The sequence below is a fragment of the Podarcis muralis genome, chromosome 14 (genome assembly GCF_964188315.1).
Source record: "Podarcis muralis chromosome 14, rPodMur119.hap1.1, whole genome shotgun sequence".
NCBI lineage: Eukaryota > Metazoa > Chordata > Lepidosauria > Squamata > Lacertidae > Podarcis > Podarcis muralis.
In genome coordinates, this window is record NC_135668.1 from 33,975,658 (window position 1) to 33,995,251 (window position 19,594).

General features: G+C 45.2%; 1 protein-coding gene across 2 annotated transcripts in view; it reads right to left on the minus strand.

Moving 5' to 3' along the window:
* Positions 1–19,594, minus strand: part of ABAT (4-aminobutyrate aminotransferase) — a 41,708-nt gene that overhangs the window by 13,264 nt on the left and 8,850 nt on the right. For both annotated transcript variants that reach the window (XM_028705571.2, XM_028705572.2), the window contains 7 exons: positions 10,187–10,327; positions 6,952–7,049; positions 6,118–6,147; positions 4,863–4,980; positions 2,556–2,605; positions 1,526–1,606; positions 503–595 (listed from right to left, as the gene is read on the minus strand). In XM_028705571.2, the coding sequence (XP_028561404.1) occupies positions 503–595; positions 1,526–1,606; positions 2,556–2,605; positions 4,863–4,980; positions 6,118–6,147; positions 6,952–7,049; positions 10,187–10,256 (540 nt within the window). In that variant the 5' untranslated portion in view covers positions 10,257–10,327. The remainder of the gene's footprint in view (positions 1–502; positions 596–1,525; positions 1,607–2,555; positions 2,606–4,862; positions 4,981–6,117; positions 6,148–6,951; positions 7,050–10,186; positions 10,328–19,594) is intronic.

Sequence of the window (19,594 nt, forward strand, 5' to 3'; positions counted from 1 at the left end):
GGAAAAATATTCCAGCATCAATTTCTATGGGGCGTTTCCAGATGCCCTGTTTATTGAGTATTCATCCTGATTTGTTTGCACGGAGGGTAGATGACATTGTGCCAAAGCAAGCATTGCCCCAAACTTTCCAGTGAGTTTTCCTTATATAAAATGTCTGACCTTTTGGGAGAGTGAGTTTGTAGTGCAAGACTTCCTAACCAACTATAACTGCTCGACTTGAATTTGCGGACATCGGACTAAATCCCACCTGAAGATAGTGACAGATGCACCTCTCTAGGAAGGGGATTACTGAACTGGGGATCCACCACTGAAAAGGCCCTGCCATGGGTCATAGAATCATAGAGTTGGAATAGACCACAAGGGCCATCGAGTCCAACCCCCTGCCAAGCAGGAAACACCATCAGGGTCAATGCCAACCAAGCAGCCCACGGTGACAGCACCACCACCAAGGCTTCACCTGCAGATTGTAGGATTTTGAGATGGTCTCCTATGTTTTACTCACCCTGTACCACATGAATATGGTTTTGAAGGCATTTTCATTTGAGCAAGATCCACAAGACATGGTTATAACCTGAGATAGACCCTTAGGAGCCACCTGTAAATGGGGAGAGAACAAAAAAAGAGTTACAGTGACATTGAATCTCAAAAGGCACAACACAAGAGACTTTCAAGGAAGTACATATTCTGAGCATAGTCTTCCCTCTAGGCACCACTGCCACCAGTGATCTATTAACTTTCCCTGAGCAACTGGCTCCACTTCCACAATTTCCATAAATTTGATTTAGAAGCAGGACTGAATATTCGGCTTAACTTAGATTTGTCCTGTGTCTGTGCTCTATGGCTTGTGCCATTGAGGCTTATGCACAGGAGCCCTAGAGGGGCCATTTTCCTCATGGCTTTACAACTGTGTAGTTCTAAACACACCTAAAGCCTTCATCATAGTGTTGCGATCTCCTGGGTTGCCAGAATGGCTTACCGGTAGTTTTTTGTTGCTTATTTTACTTTTTGGCATTGCAAGATGGAAATGTTGGTAGGTGGCAGTAAGGTGGGGCAGCTTGGCTCTCCAAACAGATTTTTGAGGTACAATCTGTGCTGATTTAAGCTGGGGTGGGGAACCCTCTTCACACTGAGGGCCACTTATGGGTAACCTTCCGAGGGCCACATGGGAGTGGTGGGCGAGGCCAGAGGCAAAAGTGGGTGGAGCAACATGGGTACATTTTACTTTTGTACAGTAGGCGGATTTCTACACACACTCATACACCTCCCCTCTGTTCCCCATCCGGGCAAGGAGAAGACATCATCAGAGTTCAATGACATATTCCAGTCAGGCAAAAACACTCAAGGTGTGAAGAAGAACCAGTGAGGGACATGGCTCGTGCAGAGGAGATGGGGTCAGGAGGGTTGAACCTGAACCACTCACACTACAACAGGAAATTTAAAACTACACCAGGAGGTTGGCTGCTGTGCAACGAAACCTTCCAAACCATCCATGCCGGGGCCATTTCTCTGCCAATGCAAAACGTACCGAAAGCAACGATTCCTTTAGCCTTTCAGCAAAGTTCTCTGGGGGAAGAATCCCCAGCGCAGGCCTGTTGACAAAGGTACTCTGGAAAACAAGGCAAAAAGCTTGAAGTCAGCACTGAACAGCACAACCTTTACCAACCTCATGCCCTCCAGGTGCTTTTGGACTACAAAAAGGAGGTACTGGCTGGGGGGACGATGGGAACTGAAGTCCAAAACAGTTCCCTATGTTTGTAAAGGGAAGGCTCTTAGGCTTCTTTGTAGAGCCTCTGCCTTGAAAGCAGAAGGTCCCAAGTTCAATCCCTGGCATCTCCAGACAGGGCTGGGAATAACCCCCTGGTCTGAAACCCTGGAGAGCCGCTGCCAGTCAGTGTAGACAACACTGAGCTAGGTGCACCAATAGTTTGATTTCAGTATAAGACAGACAGGTTCCTATATTCCTATGTACTTTACATTTTTTAACATCTGCACCTGTCTTCTTCCTCCTTTCCCGAGTTTCCCCTTTCATCTTATTCCTTCCTTCCTTCCTTCCTTCCTTCCTTCCTTCCTTCCTTCCTTCCTTCCTTTCTTTCTTTCTTTCTTTCATATAATAAAAGTACAGGCTGATTCACACAAAAATATGGTTTGGGATTTGCCTGATGGACCTCTGGTTGAGTGGCTCACCCATAAGGGGTAGCGAGCCACAGATCTGAAGGCTCCAGGTTTGATTTCAAGGAAGCCCAAACAGATGGGCACTACCTGTAGCAAAGAAAAGCAGAGGGGGACAATGGGAAAGTAGAGGAAGAAACTTAAGAGGTGGGCCTGGGTGGTGGTGGTTGAGAGCCAGAAATGGCCCTATAAGAGATGTTTCTCCAATTCCTAGAAAATTGGAAAACCTGGCCACCTTCCAGAAGCAAACTCCAGCATGCAGTTTCTAAAACCAGAGGGGAAAGAAGTAAAATTCAGGCAATATTGGGCACTGCTTATCAACAAATAAATAAATCTCAACATGGGTAGGAGTTGCTTCAGTGACTTGGGTGAAAGAAGCACCTTACCAGATTCCGGGGCTGCTGGAGGAGTTTTATTAGAGCTGGATGGCTGTAACCTAAAACAAAACAGAGAGAATTTCCAATGGTTTTCAAGGAACCCTGCCACCTTACAGCTAACATGTTCAAGGTGTACTTAACTGCCCTCAACCCACTGTATGCCTTTTAGGGGGAGAAAAAGGAGGGCATTGCCAAAAGCTTAGCTTGCCGAAATAAATAATTTTAGGAGAGGAAATGTTGGTAGGTGGAAAGCATACCCTTCGAAGGTTTTTGGAAAACGTAATTTTGAGTCTGGGAGCTGTTGATGACCACATTCTAGCTCACTTCCTTTTTCTCATTTATGTTGTCATTTGAACGTGAGGAACAGAAACTCAGGAAATCAACACGAACATTGGCCTGGTTTGCACATAATGCTAAGCTAAACCATGGCTATGTGTAACCAAGCAAGTGTACTGGCACCCAGGGAGGAAATCACAGCCATTTCGCTCCTCTCCCAGTCTTTCTGTTCCTGGAACAAACTTGATTGCAGCTTGTGGCTTATTTGGAGCAAGAGAGCTAAGCCAGGGTTATGCATGTAACCCTAAGCTAAACCATGGCTTAACTCCAGGTAGTGCAGTGACTGTGGGATCAGGGGAGGAACCAAGTGGCCACAATTTTTGCACTGTGCACCACAGAATCATAGAATTGGAAGAGACCCAAGGGTCATCTAGTCCAACCCCCTGCAATACTTACTCATTCAGACAAAGCCATTGTTTGGCTTAGTGGTGCATGCAAAATGGATCCCTGCCTGACCTCAACTGCTCTGTTATTTGACAGAGTGCTATTGTGAATTTTCATTTCACAAGGGCAGTAGCTACTTCTAGGGTAGCTCTCTGGGACAGCTGTCCCTGAAGCTGGAAGAAAATAGAGCGCCTCCAAGGACGAACAGGGCATACACAGGGAAAGAGCATGATTTAGGAATCAGCACAGTGGACAGCAACAAATTCAGATGCTTCTCCCCAAAAGGGACACTTTAGCCACCCTATTGAAGCCCAGATACAAAGAGCAGTGACTGTGATTATGGGACTTGCCAGCACCCACTTTTAGTAGGAGGCCCAGTCCACACTCTCCATGCTCCTCTTTTAAATGCCCCCCTCCAAACTAGTTTCAGAATCACTGATACTGGAATAACTAACTACAACTAAAAGCACTGCAGTGACCACCTGCAAAGTCTCCAAAAGTTGTGTGTGCACCAATTATTCTGGCAACGATCCTAAAGCCATGCGACTGGTTTGTCACATTCTACTAATGACATGATTGCTTACCCTGAGCAGGCTGAGTGTTTTGAACATTCCGTCAAATCACAGCAGCTTAGCAGGCAGCAAGTGACCCATTAATTTCTACACAATCAAGAGTTTGCAAGCTGAGCGTCACAAGCCCCGTTTTCACAACCTCAAATATTTCATTGACAGCTTGCGGGCCCAGCTGGTGCTCTTCTGACGCCGGTGTATTGTTGAAACAGCTCAGACATAGTAACTACACAGCAGCTAGCCAAAATAAAATGGCACACTCTTGTGGTCATTAATCTGCATTCCTGCCCTTCAGGAGCTTGGAGGCCTAGCCAGTTCCACTTCTGTAGCTATCCAGTTCTGTTTGGAAGTCTTACGTAAAGGCTAACCTACTTTCTTCGGAGTTTGGAAAGTTCCTCCTAGCGCCTTGCTCAATGACAACCCTGGCTCTAGACCAGAACGTGCATTTCGGGCCAACATTTGCTCAAATTTAGGACTCACAACACGGAAAGAAGAATGCTAAACTTGCATTGCAGGACCAGCGCAGAGTCTGCAAAGTCCAGCCTCCTGTTTGTTTGTTGTTTATTGCATTTATCCCCCTTCCTTTTCTCCAAGGTACTCAAGGTGACCTACATGGTTCTCCCACGCTCCTCACTTAATCCTCACAACAACCCCGTGAACCTGAGAGTTAACCTGAGAGTGAGTTGCTGGCCCAAGCTCACCCAGTGAGCTTCGTGGTGAAGTGAGGATTTGGACCCTGGTCCCAGTTGGACACTAACCACAATAACAAATGTGACCAGCCAGATGCCTCCAGAAAGACCACAAGGAGGGCATGAAGTAGCCACCCTGTTATTTGCCCCAGCAGTTTTTCTTCAGAGGTAGATTGCCACTGTACAGGGAAGTTCTTTTTTTTGCTGTCAATGGACTTTTATAACTTCACCCTGCAAAAATGGCCCAACTGTTTGTTTGTTTTTAAGACAGCAGGCAACCCCACATCTCCCAGAAGGGAGTTTCATGCCCCCCACAAGAGAACATCCTCTTGGCTTACCTATTGGGATGGAAGATATCTGAGAGTAGAGATCCAGCATTCGGTTCCCGTCAACGTCGACAAGGTAGTTCCCCCGGCTTTCTTCGTAGTTGCAGAAAAAATGCACGGCTTCTGCATTCTGGAAAGAAGGGAGGGAGAGAAGTGGCCTTCATTGCCCCCCCCCCCCAGGGAAAGACCATTCAGGCCATTTAGCACAGGAGGAGGAGGGGGGCTGTCTCTGGTTTTAAAAAAGACTTGAGCCCTCGACACTGTCCCGGTCTGCCTGCTTTCTCCCTGGCAGAGCCCTGAAGTTAAGGGCCAGTCAACACACGGCACTCTTTATTCATGCTTTTTCGATTGTGCTTGAAGCAGTCACTTTTTATTCTGAATAAAAAGCAATGCGCCCTTGGTCCAGACTGGGGTCCTGTACCAACTTCCTACTTGAAAATGGTCACATGCACACACAGTAAGCTGCTTCTCAGCATAGTATCAGGGAAACCGAGTTTGCTTTTTTCCTCTCCCCTCCCCCTCCCTTTTGTGCCTTTAAAAAAAAAAATAGATTGTAAATCTCCAGGTAGGGGCTGTCTTGTTTTAACTGATGGTCTGTCAGCTGTTCTGAAAGGCTTTTTAGCTGAAGAGCAGGGTACAAATGCTCTAAATAAAAAAATATGAATCCAAATAAGGAAAACTCCAGCTCCCAGGCCTAAGAAGACTGGCCCCGGGTTCTCCATTTGGTCCCTAAGGCTGTGTGGGCCAAGCCACACCCATACCTGCCCTGTCATCCATGTTGGCAGGTAAAGAAGGCTGAGCCAAAATAGGGTTTGCTTGCATCAGCTGATTGCTGGGGTTTGCAAAAAGCACTGGGCTTTTCGCCCATGTGGTTTGATTTCAAACCCTGCGGGCAAAAACAACCCACCTGACATCATTGTGATACCAGGCGACAGAGAGTTCGGAGGCTCTGACAACTGGTCAAATGTGGCCCATGGAGAGGGGGGTGGGAGAGATAAGGACAGACAAATAACAGCCATGAGGGAACTCTCCAAGGCCCCCCCATCTGCAGCGGCTTCCAAGCCAGGGACTGTGGGCCACTTTCCCCCTTGAAAATCAATATGGCCAACTTCTCAAAAAAGTATTGAATGTCCTCCCCCCCATTTGCAAGGAGGGTGGCCTGCCCATCCACAGTTGATTTGCTGCCTAGTATTCTTATAAGGCTCTGCAGGTAAGGGGTTTGGGGGCAAAAGATTTATATTTTTACACTAAAAACAGGATAAATTACCTGAATTCTATTCAACTGTTTCATTAATTCCTGGAAGGAAAGAGATAAAGAATATTATGAATATAACTAGCGGCTTAAGCAGGATGATATTTTGGATAGATACACTGAGCTAAGTCATGGTTCGGCTTAGCATGTTGTCTGAACAGGGCTTGTGGTTTGGATTTCCAAACCACAGGGCAACCTTGGTTCGTCTAGAAAGAGCTGAAGTGTGAGCCTGGGTTCCGGCAACACTATAAGCTAAACCATAGCTCAGTTCAGCTGAGGAACTAATTGGCTGCACTCTCTCCTCTTGGAGTCTGCACACCTTCCGCTAAGCCATTGGGTGGCTTAGTGTGACGTATCAATTGGGATTGATAGGTCCGTCAATTTCAGTTTCTGTTGGTTTCACATTTTTCAAATCCTAAATTTGGTTCTTCAAATTTTCTGTGGCCGTTTGGGTTTTCCTTTTTTAAAACTTCATGAGAGTTGTTCAGTATTTAGCACAAATTTCTCCTCAGCATGTTTTGGTATGCACTTTCGACTAAGGAACACCTCTCCGCAAGCAATTTCTCCTAACACACATCTGTATGTTATTTTCTCAAATATGTTCATTTTTATAGGCACACCTTCTCCTAATAGATGCGTTTTTGTGAACACTAGGTGGAAAACAGCATCACAAAATTTGTAGAAGTGCAAATCTGGAAGCATGGCTGCCTTTCAATTCTCATTTTGTTTTGAAAAATGTGATTGTGACAGTTTAAATGCACACTGAATCGAATTCTCCCCCATCCCTGCATCCAAACCAGGCCAATAACAAGGGGCTTGAAAGACGCCTGTCTCAATGCATCAGTTTACCCTGGATCTTGGGCCGGGGACTTCTGTCTTCATGAGGGGCCCATCATAGTCAAACTCCACATCGATTTTTGCTGCAGCTTGACTGATTCCTCTGTGCCCTGCAAGGAATATAAAGTTAACCAATTTGAAGTCATTTTTTTAAAAAGGTTAAAGGGGCACAATAGGACTCCCTTCTGGGTAATATGTATAGAGTTGCATTGTATATAGGGCCGGCCCAGGCATTAGGCAGAACCAGGCTGCTGCCTCAGGTGGCAGAAGCACTCCATGGGGCACCTGCTGCTTCCGCCAGTGGTAGAGAAGCACTGCCTTCGTCAGTGCAGATTTCGGGCAAGATTGTGTCCATTTGGGGCAAGATCTTGGTGGTGGGCAGTATGGTGGTAGCTGCAGGGCAAGGTGGCACTTCTGGGATCACCTCAAGTGGTGAAACAGGACTCGCCACCCTGAGTGTACATATCTATTTAACAAATCCATTGCAGTGAAATAAAGTGGTCTTCTAGCAAAAACCAGTCCAAACGCCTTTTCTGAGACACTGGTGGAAGCCTCTGACATAATTTATTAAGCAAAGGCTACCAAGCATTGGCTAGAAGCCCCATCTGTCCAAACTGAGCTGACACACTAGGACCAAAAATAGCCTCGCCTCCCCAAGAAAAAGATTAATAAGTATGCCCTCCAGTGATGAAACTAGCCGAAACTTTAGCTGATTTAATTTATTGATCAGAGCTTGATTGATCTGACTGCATTGCACGTGTGGCAGTGAAGCCTCTGAACACTGATCAGCTGAGTTGATGGGATGGCAATAGAGGATTCATGAACATTCCTGCTGGTCGGAAAAGCTGTAGCTTAGTGGCAGAGCATCTGATTTGCATGCAGAAGGTCCCAGGTTCAATCCCCAGAATTTCCAGGAAGGATTAGGAATGTCCTGCCTGAAATCCCGGAGAGCTGCTGCCAGTCAGTGTAGACAATACTGAGCTAGATGGACCAGCTCAGAATGAGGCAGATTCCTATGTTCTTTCCTCTATTTCATTGCGCAGATGACAGAGCACATTATTTCCATGCTGAAGTTCCCAGGCTCAATCCGTGTCGTCCCCAGTTACAAAAGAAAAAGGTCATTCAGATAGCAGGTGATGTGTAAAACCTCTCATTGAGATGCTGAAAAACCACTAGCAACGATGAACTAGATTAAAGAATGGGGAATCTGTGGCCCTCCAAATGTATTAGACTTTGTGGGTATACAATGCAGGACATATATCTGCCTCTATGATAAGAGGCCAATCTACCTTTTCACCAAAATTCTGGCGCGTGGTGAAAAAATGCCCAAATTCAGATTGCAGTTTTGCTAACAGGAAATCTTCACAGAGCAGGAGGCCAAGCCTGAGGGAACTGCGTAGCAAGTAAACAATTATTGTGCAATGTTCTGGGAGATGAATCCTATTTATTGGATGCTTGAAGAGTAACACGAGAAGCTCCAGAGGATAAACAAGATGCAGAAGGAGGCAGTTTGTACCAGACAACCCCAGCCCTTTCCCAGCCGAGAGGAATTTAAAAGCCTCTTGAAAGGCCAGAACAGAAAGGGGAGATTTTGGATCCTGGCTGGTTTTGCTCACGGAAAGACGTTTTGTAAGGAACATGGGAATCTGCCTTATACTGAGGTCGCATTCACCCCATACACTGAGAGCGCTATGATACCACTTTAAACAGTCACGGCTTCCCTCAAATACCTCTGGGAGCTGTAGTTTGTTAAGGGTGCCGAGAGTCACTAGGAGAGCCTTATATTTCCCTCACTGAGCTACAATTCCCATAGTTCCCTGGAAAGACGGACTGACTGTTAAAGCACTTTGGGAACTGAAACTCTGGGAGGGGGATTAAGGCCTCCTAGCAACACTCAGCACCCTTAACAAACTACAGCTCCCAGAATTCCTTGGGGGAAGAAGCTATGATTGTTTTAAGTGGTGTCATAGTGCTTTAAATGCATGGGGTGAATGTGGCCTAAGTAAGACAGCCCAACCACCTGCGCACCTCAGCATTTTTCACAGAAGCACAGGGGAGCCTTTTTCTGTCTGCCGGTCACATGATTTTGGTCAGCTTTCTGGATCCCCAATTTGTTGTCCTTTCCACCACCCTACTGCATTTAGACAGGGGGTGGGAGCGGGGAAGCCTTTTGTTGGCTACAAGCCTAAATTAAACAAAGGGCAGGGGTAGGGCAGGTGCTAGAGGAGGCCTCTGCAGGAGCAGGGTCACCCACAGGTGCTGTGTTTGCAGATCATGAGTGCCAGCTATTTCCCTAGCAATGCCCCCTTGCCCCTTTGTTTGTGCAACACAGATAATAAGTGCCATCTGATTGCTGCAAACACAGAACCACATTTCCCACCCTTCCTGTAATACTGATCCAACGTTTTCCAGAGAGTTGCAACAGACCAGGCCAACCGACTAACTCATTTGAGAAGGGAATTGTGACTTAAAAGCAGGTGGGTTTTCCAAAACTGGGTTGCAGCATGGGAAAGGATTTTAACATAAAACCGCATAACTGTAGTTGGAAGCATACCTGTCAACATTTCCCTTTTCTTGTGAGGAATCCTATTCAGAATAAGGAAATTTCCCTTTAAAAAAGGGAAACGTTGACAGCTATGGTTGGAAGGGACCCAAAGGGTCATTTGGTTCAACATCCTGCAATGCAGTGATCACAGCTGAAGAGTCTTACTGTGCAGTCCCGTACAGATACCACTTTAAACAGTCATGGCTTCCTCTAAAGAATCCTGGGAGCTGTAGTTTGTTAAGGGTGCTGAGAGTTGTTAAGAGACCTCTATTGCTTGCACAGAGCTATAGTTCCCAGAGTTCCCGTGGAGAGGGGTTGACTGTTAAACCACACTGGGAATTATAGCTCTGGGAGGGGAACAGGGGTCTCCTAACAACTCTCAGCACCCTTAATAAACTACAGCTCCCAGAATTCTTTGGGGAAAGCAATGCCTGTTTGAAGTGATATCATGGTGCTTTAAATGTGTGGTGTGAATGTGGTACAAGGCAAGCCCCCCACCCCGAATTTCAATGATATTTTCCCTCCCCTCTAGTAATTTCCAAATGCGATTTATTTTCTCCAAAAATAGATGAAGACTGGTGGGAGGAAGGGGGGGAAACATGGGGGAGATATTCATCACAGGACTAATATAAGCCACTGCCTTGAGCTGTGGAACTCTACCAATATCTCCATTCTGTTTCATGTGCTTTCCCCACCACTTACCAGCTGCAATAATCCTAGAGTTCTGTTGCAACGAACTCGTTAGATGTCGGCTGAGCAGCATCAACGCCATTTCCCCTTTTCTTCCGCCACAAAAACAAAAACAAAGGATCAAACCCTTTTTCCTCCCTTGCTGCTGATGACCTGGGAGACAGAGAAGGAAGAGACTCAACACACAAGCAAATACATTCTTCCTGTGGCCATGAATCATAGCCCCATAAGAACAACAGCCTGTTGGATCAGGCGCCCAACAGTCCACCATGCTGTTCTCACAAGGGCCGACCAAATGCCTGTGGAAAACTAGCAAGCAGGATTCCAGCACAAAAACACCCTCCTCTCCTTTGCTTTCCAGCAACTGGTATTCAGAAGCATTTCTGCTGCGGACTGTGAAGGCAGAGCACAGCCATTGTGGTTAGTAGCCAATGACAGCCTAGTTCTCCATGAATTAATCACCACCATCCTGTCCTGTGTACACAAATAGTTGACCTGTAAACTCATATTCACATATAACATTCAAAGTTGTATGTTTCTGTGTATAACTGTTAAGTTGTGGGTGAACATATCAGATGACACAGCAATTCTTCAAACTGTTCTTGTTCATTCACAGGCTAGAACAGAACTGAACTGAAGGGTTCAGCCAGCCTGCTTATATAGAGCTCCACTACAACGCAACTGTAACAACTTTCTGTAACTATCCAGTCACTGAACATCACTTTCAATCCCTTATTTGCATACGTGGACCTGAGTGAAAACTATCTATAGTATCCCCCTGCTGGCCCAGGGTGAGAACCTCAGTACATAACATATACAGTAGCTGAGGTGTACATATTGACAAGCTTATACTCTTAAACACAAACACTCCTAGACGTGCAAAGATGAGTTCTACCTGTATTCAGTGGAACACGTGAATGAGCTTTACTATGAAGTTCTGCTTTTGTTGCTGTTTCAGTTTTATTTAGCTTTATAAATGGGAGCTGCGCCCAGTATTGGTTAGAATGCACATAATCTCAATATGTACACTGGTGTTATACTATACTGTTAATACTTTGATTTAATGAAAGGAACGTACCTACCCCCAGCTCCCCCCCCCCCCCGGTTCATCCCTGTCCCGTTGTGGAAGTTTTTCAAAATCTGTATATCTGGCCTCTGCTGTCCCACTGAAGCCACTTCCTTTTCACATTAACATTAACAATGGGCAAAGAATTTAGAAAGACTAATTGAAATGCTAGCATCGTTCCCTTATGTTGCTCCCCCCCTCCTTCATGGCCCACTTTCCTTCTTTCCTTCCACAGACTGAATTCGATCAATAATTTCAACTCCAGATTCAAAACCTTTAAGAAAAAGATAATTTTTTTTGCTAACCTCTGACAGTGGGAATTTACCATCTTTATTTTGAGAGATCTTCTTGTATTGTGTTTTGCACATAGCAACTTTTATTTAGCTCCTAGCTAGCAGTTCCTGCTTTTCCTCTTATACGGTATTGGAAAGGTCATAAATTGCCACGGCAACACGCAAAGCTGGAGAGGTTGCAGGCTTTTACTCGGGTTTATTTTGTCTGACACTCAAATCGCCTTCATGTTACAGACGGCCCAGGGAAATGTAACTCTCCCTGTGGAATCTATCCAAACAAGCAGTCAAATGTCTTAAAGCGAAAAGGGGCTTTGTAATTCTTTCTCCATCCCATCATTAAATCTCTCCCTTTCCTGGCGCACTGAGTCTTGGTATGCATCCCTGCTGGGAAAGCAGGTCAGATCAAGTTCAGCATATGATATGCGCTGACTCATGGACCATGCTGGGGTCACCCAATCCCATTGCACCGATGCATCCAAGGATTCTTGCTCAACACTATTCCAAGCTTCTACATTTGCAGCCGATTGCTCCCGGGTTGCATACTTTATTACAAATGAATAAAGCACATCCTTGTTTGCAATGCCCATGTGTTCTACACACTATTTAGTAGCATAAGAAGAGCCTGCTAGATCATGCCAATGGCCCATCTAGTCCAGAATACTGTTCTCACAGTCGCCAACCAGCAGGGGCGGCCTGCAAGAGACTGGTATTGACGAATTGGAAGAATAAAGGTACGGATCCCCTTTAATCAATGGATTCATGACGTGACAACACTTGCAACATATGAACAGATTGCTTAAAGACGTAGACGTTGCTGTCTCAATAAATGAAACTGATCTGTAGGAAATGTAACTTGAAAAAAGAGACATTGCACATACTTTTGCAAACCAAGAAATCTTTAATAAAAAATACACTTTAAAAGAAAAAAAGACGTAGACTTTGGATAACATTTGGAACGAGTTTATACAGAATACAGCAGGTTACTAATAATCATATATGTATTAGGACAATAATATCATTTAAATATCTATAAAATAATGTATGGAAACATAACTGATTACCGTATATTTGTTATAGGTAAAGGGACCCCTGACCATTAGGTCCACTCGTGGCCGACTCTGGGATTGTGGTGCTCATCTCGCTTTATTGGCCAAGGGAGCTGGCGTATAGCTTCCAGGTCATGTGGCCAGCATGACGAAGCCGCTTCTGGCGAACCAGAGCAGCGCACGGAAACGCCGTTTACCTTCCTGCCGGAGTGGTACCTATTCATCTACTTGCACTTTGACTTGCTTTCAAACTGCTAGGTGGGCAGGAGCTGGGACCGAGCAACGGGAGCTCACCCCGTCACGGGGATTCGAACTGCCGACCTTCTGATCGGCAAGTCTTGGGCTCTGTGGTTTAATCCACAGCACCACCCTATATATTTATTTCTTGTTGTCTTTTTGCAATTTTTCTTCCTCTTTCTCTCCCCCCCCCTGCCCTCTTTCAGCACTTAAAAGACAAACAAACAAAAAAATCAGCAGGGGCAGCCTGTCCTGTTTCACCATCTGATGTGAAACTCGAATTGCCACCTCCTTCCTCCCCTTACGTCCATTTCCACTGCCGCCATGCCCCAGCTCTTGCCAAACTCAGCAGGAACCAGGGCACTCCTCAAAGCATTGCCCCTTGCTTGGCTTCTCTGCCTGGGGGTGGGGAAAATGAGTGGCAATGCTGCATGCCACTACTTCTTGGTGGCAGAAGTAGTGGGATGGGCAGAACGCTGCCTCTTGCACTTCCACCGCCTGAGTCGGGCACTTCACCCCACCTTATGAGCAGGCTGGCTCTGCCAACCAGATGCCTCTTCTGGGAAGCCCGTAAACAGGACCAAGGACAAGAGCCTTCTCTCCTCCTGTGGCTTCCAGCAACTAGCATTCAGAAGCATTTCTGCCTGCAACCATGGAGACAGAACATAGCCATCATGACTAGCAGGCAGTGATAGCCCCCCATTCAAAGGGATCTTCTTATTCAGTAAGGTAAAAACAGAATTTGGTGGATGCACTGGAAAATATTGTTTATCAACCCCATCATCATCATTATTAGAAGGCAAGGCTTGTTGCATATAAGGAATTAAGCTTACTCTGTTCTGTCTATGTACAGTAAAGGTAAAGGGACCCCTGACCATTAGGTCCAGTCGTGGCCGACTCTGGGGTTGTGGCGCTCATCTCGCTTTATTGGCCGAGGGGGCTGGCGTTCAGCTTCCGGGTCATGTGGCCAGCATGACTAAGCCGCTTCTGGAGAACCAGAGCAGCGCATGGAAATGCCATTTACCTTCCTGCTGGAGCGGTACCTATTTATCTACTTGCACTTTGATGTGCTTTCGAACTGCTAGGTTGGCAGGAGTCAGGACCGAGCAATGGGAGCTCACCCCGGCGTGGGGATTCGAACTGCCGACCTTCTGATCGGCAGGTCCTAGGCTCTGTGGTTTAACCCACAGCGCCACCCACATCCCTTGTCTATGTACAGTAGTTATTTTCTAAACTTAAAATCAAGTCTGTGAACATGGGGTTCATTTCACAGATTTAATAATATACATGTACCATTGAATACAATCCAGAGTTATGCCTCTCCGTTGGTTGAATGATGCTTACTGGGATGGGAGACAGAGGAAAGACAACTGGATTTTATGTGAGTGCTGGGGCCTGTCCTGAATCTCAGGAACTGGTGCACTCTGTTTAATTATGCTCCGGGTATAAAAAAAACCATGGGGTGGAGGTTCCTTCTACAGTTAATTAAAAAAATTCCATTTGCAAAGTCTGATGGTTGTGATTTATTTCATTTTTAAAATTCCTATCAATGCTAAGATATTCAAGAAAAAGTATTTTGGATGTGAGAGAGTTAACTGTGCAGCTGATGGGTCTATCTGGATTGAAATTACAAATTATGTTAAGATTCTTTTCTCGTAGCTAGGATCGCAACGATAAACAAAGCTGAACATTTCATTGTTCTGTTTCATGCCGTTTTACGTTCAGAATGATGAAGGGGGCCCTCTGGGTAGTTTCCCCCACCCTCATAAACTGGGGGGGGGGGCTGTAAAGGTGCATTCTGTGTGACAGCCCCATAAACTGCACAATCCCACCCCTCATACAGAGATATACCTGGCACCTTCATTTTGTGGTTTCCACCACATGCTGAAGATGAAACCGTTGATTCTGGCCTTCGACAGCTGAGGAATATACATTTCCCAACTTATTCTCTTGACTGCAATTTGTTTTAACTGTTCTTAATATTGCATTTTAAAAATGTGAAGGCAAGAAACCAAATAAATAAGCAAATATGTACAAATAATAATGATTAACAACAATAATTTTGTCATTGTCTGTTGTGCAGAGGCCTGCAGCTATAGGTAATAAATATGGCTGACAAGCCATTGCTTGATGCTGTGTGTGTGTGTGTGTGTGTGTGTGTGTGAGAGAGAGAGAGAGAGAGAGAGAGAACATGAACCAGCCTGCCCTAACATCTATATTATCTAAATCTTTTACCTTCCTATCCACTCTCGGATTAAAATAACGCCGGGCGACCCTGCACTATGAAATTCCACATGCAATGCTAAATGCACAGAAACCATTAGTGTACAAAAAATCAGCCATCTTCCCTTAGTTCAGCTCAGCCTTCCTCTGCAAGATGGAAAAGTTCACAGTCCAGAAATGGGAGGTTTAATATGTACACATTTACGCTCTGCTCACTCACAGATGTGTTATGTGTGTGCAGAGATACATGGTGCAAGTGTAGTAACAAAGCCTGAGCAAATGCAGCAGCCTCAGGTGACCCCCCCCCCTTAATAAGTTGCCATGGCACCCGCAGTGGGGCAAGAATACAAGCGCTAGGAATGTTCCAATGAGAAGGAAGGAATGGGGGGGGGGGGAGATTGTCTTTTGAGCCATAAATCATCCAGACAGCCCTTCAGCTGAGCTATCACTATACTGTTGCTGTAGTAACCAATGACAGGGAAAATCTGCAAGGAAATGTATAATTATTAGATAGGAGACAGCACCTTAGTCCAGTCATCAGTACACCACAGAAAATATATGGCTCAATGGTTATGGTTTTTCTGTGTGTGAGAGTTTGTAAGGGGGAATTATTATTTTTTGGGTAGGGATATTTTGGAATGCATGTTAAGTTTTTTTTCCTGTTTACACCCCAGTAAGAATGGGTAGACCATTTTAATTTCTCTGTTTAACCGTCTGAAATTCAGCTCGCCACATTTTCACATCAGCTTGTGTGTTGATTTTTTTTGCAGGGGTGTGGGTGGGTGGGTGGGTCTGGAATTTCTAATGAAAATTTGCCAGTATTTTTGTTCCATTTCCTCCTGATTTACACATCTTTGCAAGGGATTTCCCTTAACTGTAATCCATTTTTTCTGTGTTGTTTTCATGCACGCTTTCCCCCAACGCACACATTATGCTTGTATACTTTTTTTTTTTTTGGAAAGAGAACTTCTCTTACAAAACTAAGAGAAGTACGACTTTGGAAAGGTAGCAAAGTGCAAATTAGGTTAAAGTGCAAAGAGCCTCAAATTTCTCCAAGAATTTCCTGGACATATCCGTAATACTGCATTCAGAAGCAGTGTCCGAGCATAAATCGCCAAAATGTCCAGGAAAATCTGGATGTATGGCAACCCATGTCGGCAGTGTCATTTTTTGAGATATTCCTTAAGAATAGCTCAACAACTTTGGGCAAAACTACAAAAAGCTCAACAACTTTGGCAAAAGAAGCAGCAGCTCAACAACTTTCAACTGCTTGAAATATGGCAACTCTAACTTACACAACAATATTAAAATATTCAGTAGCTTTAGAAAGGACAGTGGTATGGCAATAAAACAGGATAAACTCCACGCTCTTGGCCCAAAGTCTTCTGTGTTACTTAGGGATGCAAGCAGGCAGCAATTTCTTTCTAGCTCCCTAACAAACTACAGTTCCCAGGATTCTCTGGGGGAAGCTATGCGCCTTAAATATATGGTGTGGCTGAAACCTCAGGTTGCATAGGTACCATACATTTAAAGCACACGTCTTCCCCCAAAGAATCCTGGGAACCGCAGTTTGTTAAGGGTGCTGAGAATTGCAGCCTTGCACAGTCTCCCCGCCATGTCCCAAGGCTGAGTTCCAGCAGTCAAGAGTAATTTAAAGCTCTTATGTGATGCTTCTTATCTCCCATTAAAAAAGCGGCTCCCCGGACTTTTCCAGGTCAATGCCCCCTTGGTTTCATAAACTCATCCCCAGTGCCTGCATACTCTACCCTATAAAAGGCATTATTCAGAATAGTGGTTTGCATGGCCCACTAAGGCCATGAATATAATTCAAAACAGTAACACTTAATTGCACATTTTTTCCAAAATCCGGTTACAACTATTTAGTTTAATTAATTCAACAAAACTGATGAACATGATCCACTGATGCCAGCTTTTTGAAGTCGGCTAGTCATATACACCTGCAGCAGCCCCCTGCTGCCCCCTTGCCTCAGCGCCCCCTAGGTAATTCCACCGCCCCCAGGTACTGCCCACTTTGGGAATCACCAAACCTACCAAAAGATAGCCAAACCTAACCAGACCAAGCCTTTCTGAGTTCTATATCCAAAAACATGAGTCAGGCAGGGGTGGCTGGTGACCATTGTGACTGGTAGGGTGGAAGACAGGGAGCCCAACAGCAGGTGGCACTAGAGCCAATGACAAGTGGAGGCAACTAATTCTCATTTAGCATCCATCTTCCTCCTCCCTGTTGAGTTCCACAAAAGCAACACTGAGATGAAGGAGGAGGAAGCTGGCAGGTAGCGTCACCCTCCCGGACTGGGGACGTAAGCAAGAAGGCAGGCAGGCAGGCAGGGCACCGTCCCATTTGCCCTAAAGGATCAGGGAGACAGGGACTTTGGTTGCAAGATTCCAAGATGAACACACAGGGTAATATACAAAATACTGCTACAAAATCCCACGAACTCCCTAGACGCAATCAAAAAACAATGGGAGGATGACATAGGTTATGAGATTAACCACACTCAATGGACCAAAATGTGGTCTAAACCCCCCTTTAAATCCATATCAATGAAAAGAAAAGAACTCACTCTGAAACTCACCTACAGGTGGTACCTAACACCAAGAAAACTAGCGCTAATATACCCAGGAACCTCACCAAAATGCTGGAGAGGGTGCACCTCCACAGGCACATACCTCCACATGTGGTGGGAGTGCCCCCAAATCCAACCATTCTGGACAACAACCATACGAGAAATAAGTAAAATAACCAAGCAAGTATTAGAAATCACCCCAGAATTGGCCTTACTAAACATCTTCCAAGACAATAATGCCCACTTACACCACAAAGAACTCATAACCCACCTACTTTTAGCAGCCAGAAGCATCATAACCAGACGCTGGAGAGACCTGTCAGGAGTAAGCATGGACCAATGGTACCAAATAGTATGGGAAACAGCCCTACTAGAAAAATTAACCAATAAACTGAAACTGACATGGGATCAAATAGAAGAAGACACCTTCACCCCGGTATGGCTACCCTTTATCACATACACAGCCCAACATCACAACAATAAAAATCCACCAACAGCATACAAATCAATATGGCTAACCTGATCCAAAACACCCACCTACCCCACTCACCCATGAAAACAAAGACCACCACAGCCAACCACAAATGAATAGCCACACCCTAGGCCAACCCCAACCTCTCTCACCAACAAAGGAACAGCAAAGTACCTGCACAAGCAACGCTGACACCAAACCCTACATATAGTAAATATGGTAAAATAGAAATATCGCCACCTGACCCCACCCCCACCCATCTTTCCCTCCCTCCACCTCTTTCCCCCTTTTCTTTCTAATGTCTCAACAAATGAAACTGATTTGTAAAACTGTTACATGGGGAAAAAACCACGAGAGACATTGCACACTTTTGTAAATCAACAAAATCTTTAATAAAAAAATAGATAAAAAATAAATGGCAGCCTCTTGAGACAGAGACAAAAATGTCAAACGGAAGCACATCAGTTATGCCTGCAAGCGACCCAACGAGGCCACATCAGCGTCACAAAGGAGAAGACAAACCAAGCAGGACAAGTGCTGCCGCATTTGGTTTATCATTTCAAAAGCAAGCGCTCTCAAATGAGGTAACTTAAAAAAAAATCAAATCCAACCTAGAGTGATTTAAGTTCTACCTCTGGACCTAAGAGACCCCTATGCTCACATGGTAGGTCTTACCTTTAAAGAAAAGCCAGAACATATCAACATCTACACCCCAAACATCTATACCCTCAAACCCATCAAGGTGGAATATTTTCTAGGGCTGCAACATTTGATTGATTGGCGAATCAGCCAAAAACCTCCAGTGGGCAGTGGGCAACAACACTGCTCATTTGCTTTGCATTCGGAAGGTCCTGGGTTCATTCACTGGCATCTCCAGATAGGTCTGGAGCAGAACCCTGTCCCAAACCTGGGGAGCTGCTGCCAGTCAGTGTCGACAATACTGAGCTAGACAGACAATGGCCTGACTTGGTAGAAGACTTCCTATGTCTATCTAGCTCAGTATTGTTTACAAGGACTGGCAGCAACTCTTCAGCAACTCAGACAGGGGAAATTCCCTTTCCTACCTGGAGGTGCTGGCGATTAAACCTGGGACCTTCCACATGCAAATCAAATGCTCTACCAATGAGCTACAGTCCTTCCCCAACAATGCTTCATGCCTATCAAGTATAGCTCATTTGGTTAGAGTATGGTACTGATAACGCCAGGTTCGATCTGCATATGGGACAGCTGCATATTCAGGTTGGACTAGATGATCCTCAGGGTCTCTTCCATCTCTAGGATCCAACTATGTGTCAGAAAAGGAGGGATAAATCTGCAAGTTTTGGTTTTTCTGTTTCTCCTTTCCACCCCTGGGCTGCATCCTACCTTAGTCAAATTTAGAGCAGACCCACTGAAATAAACGTTCATGATTAAGGCAGCTTTCTATGTTCTTCCTATGTTCCTAATGCCCATCATCCCTGAACACTGAGCAGCACGAATTGCTAAGATTGGCAGC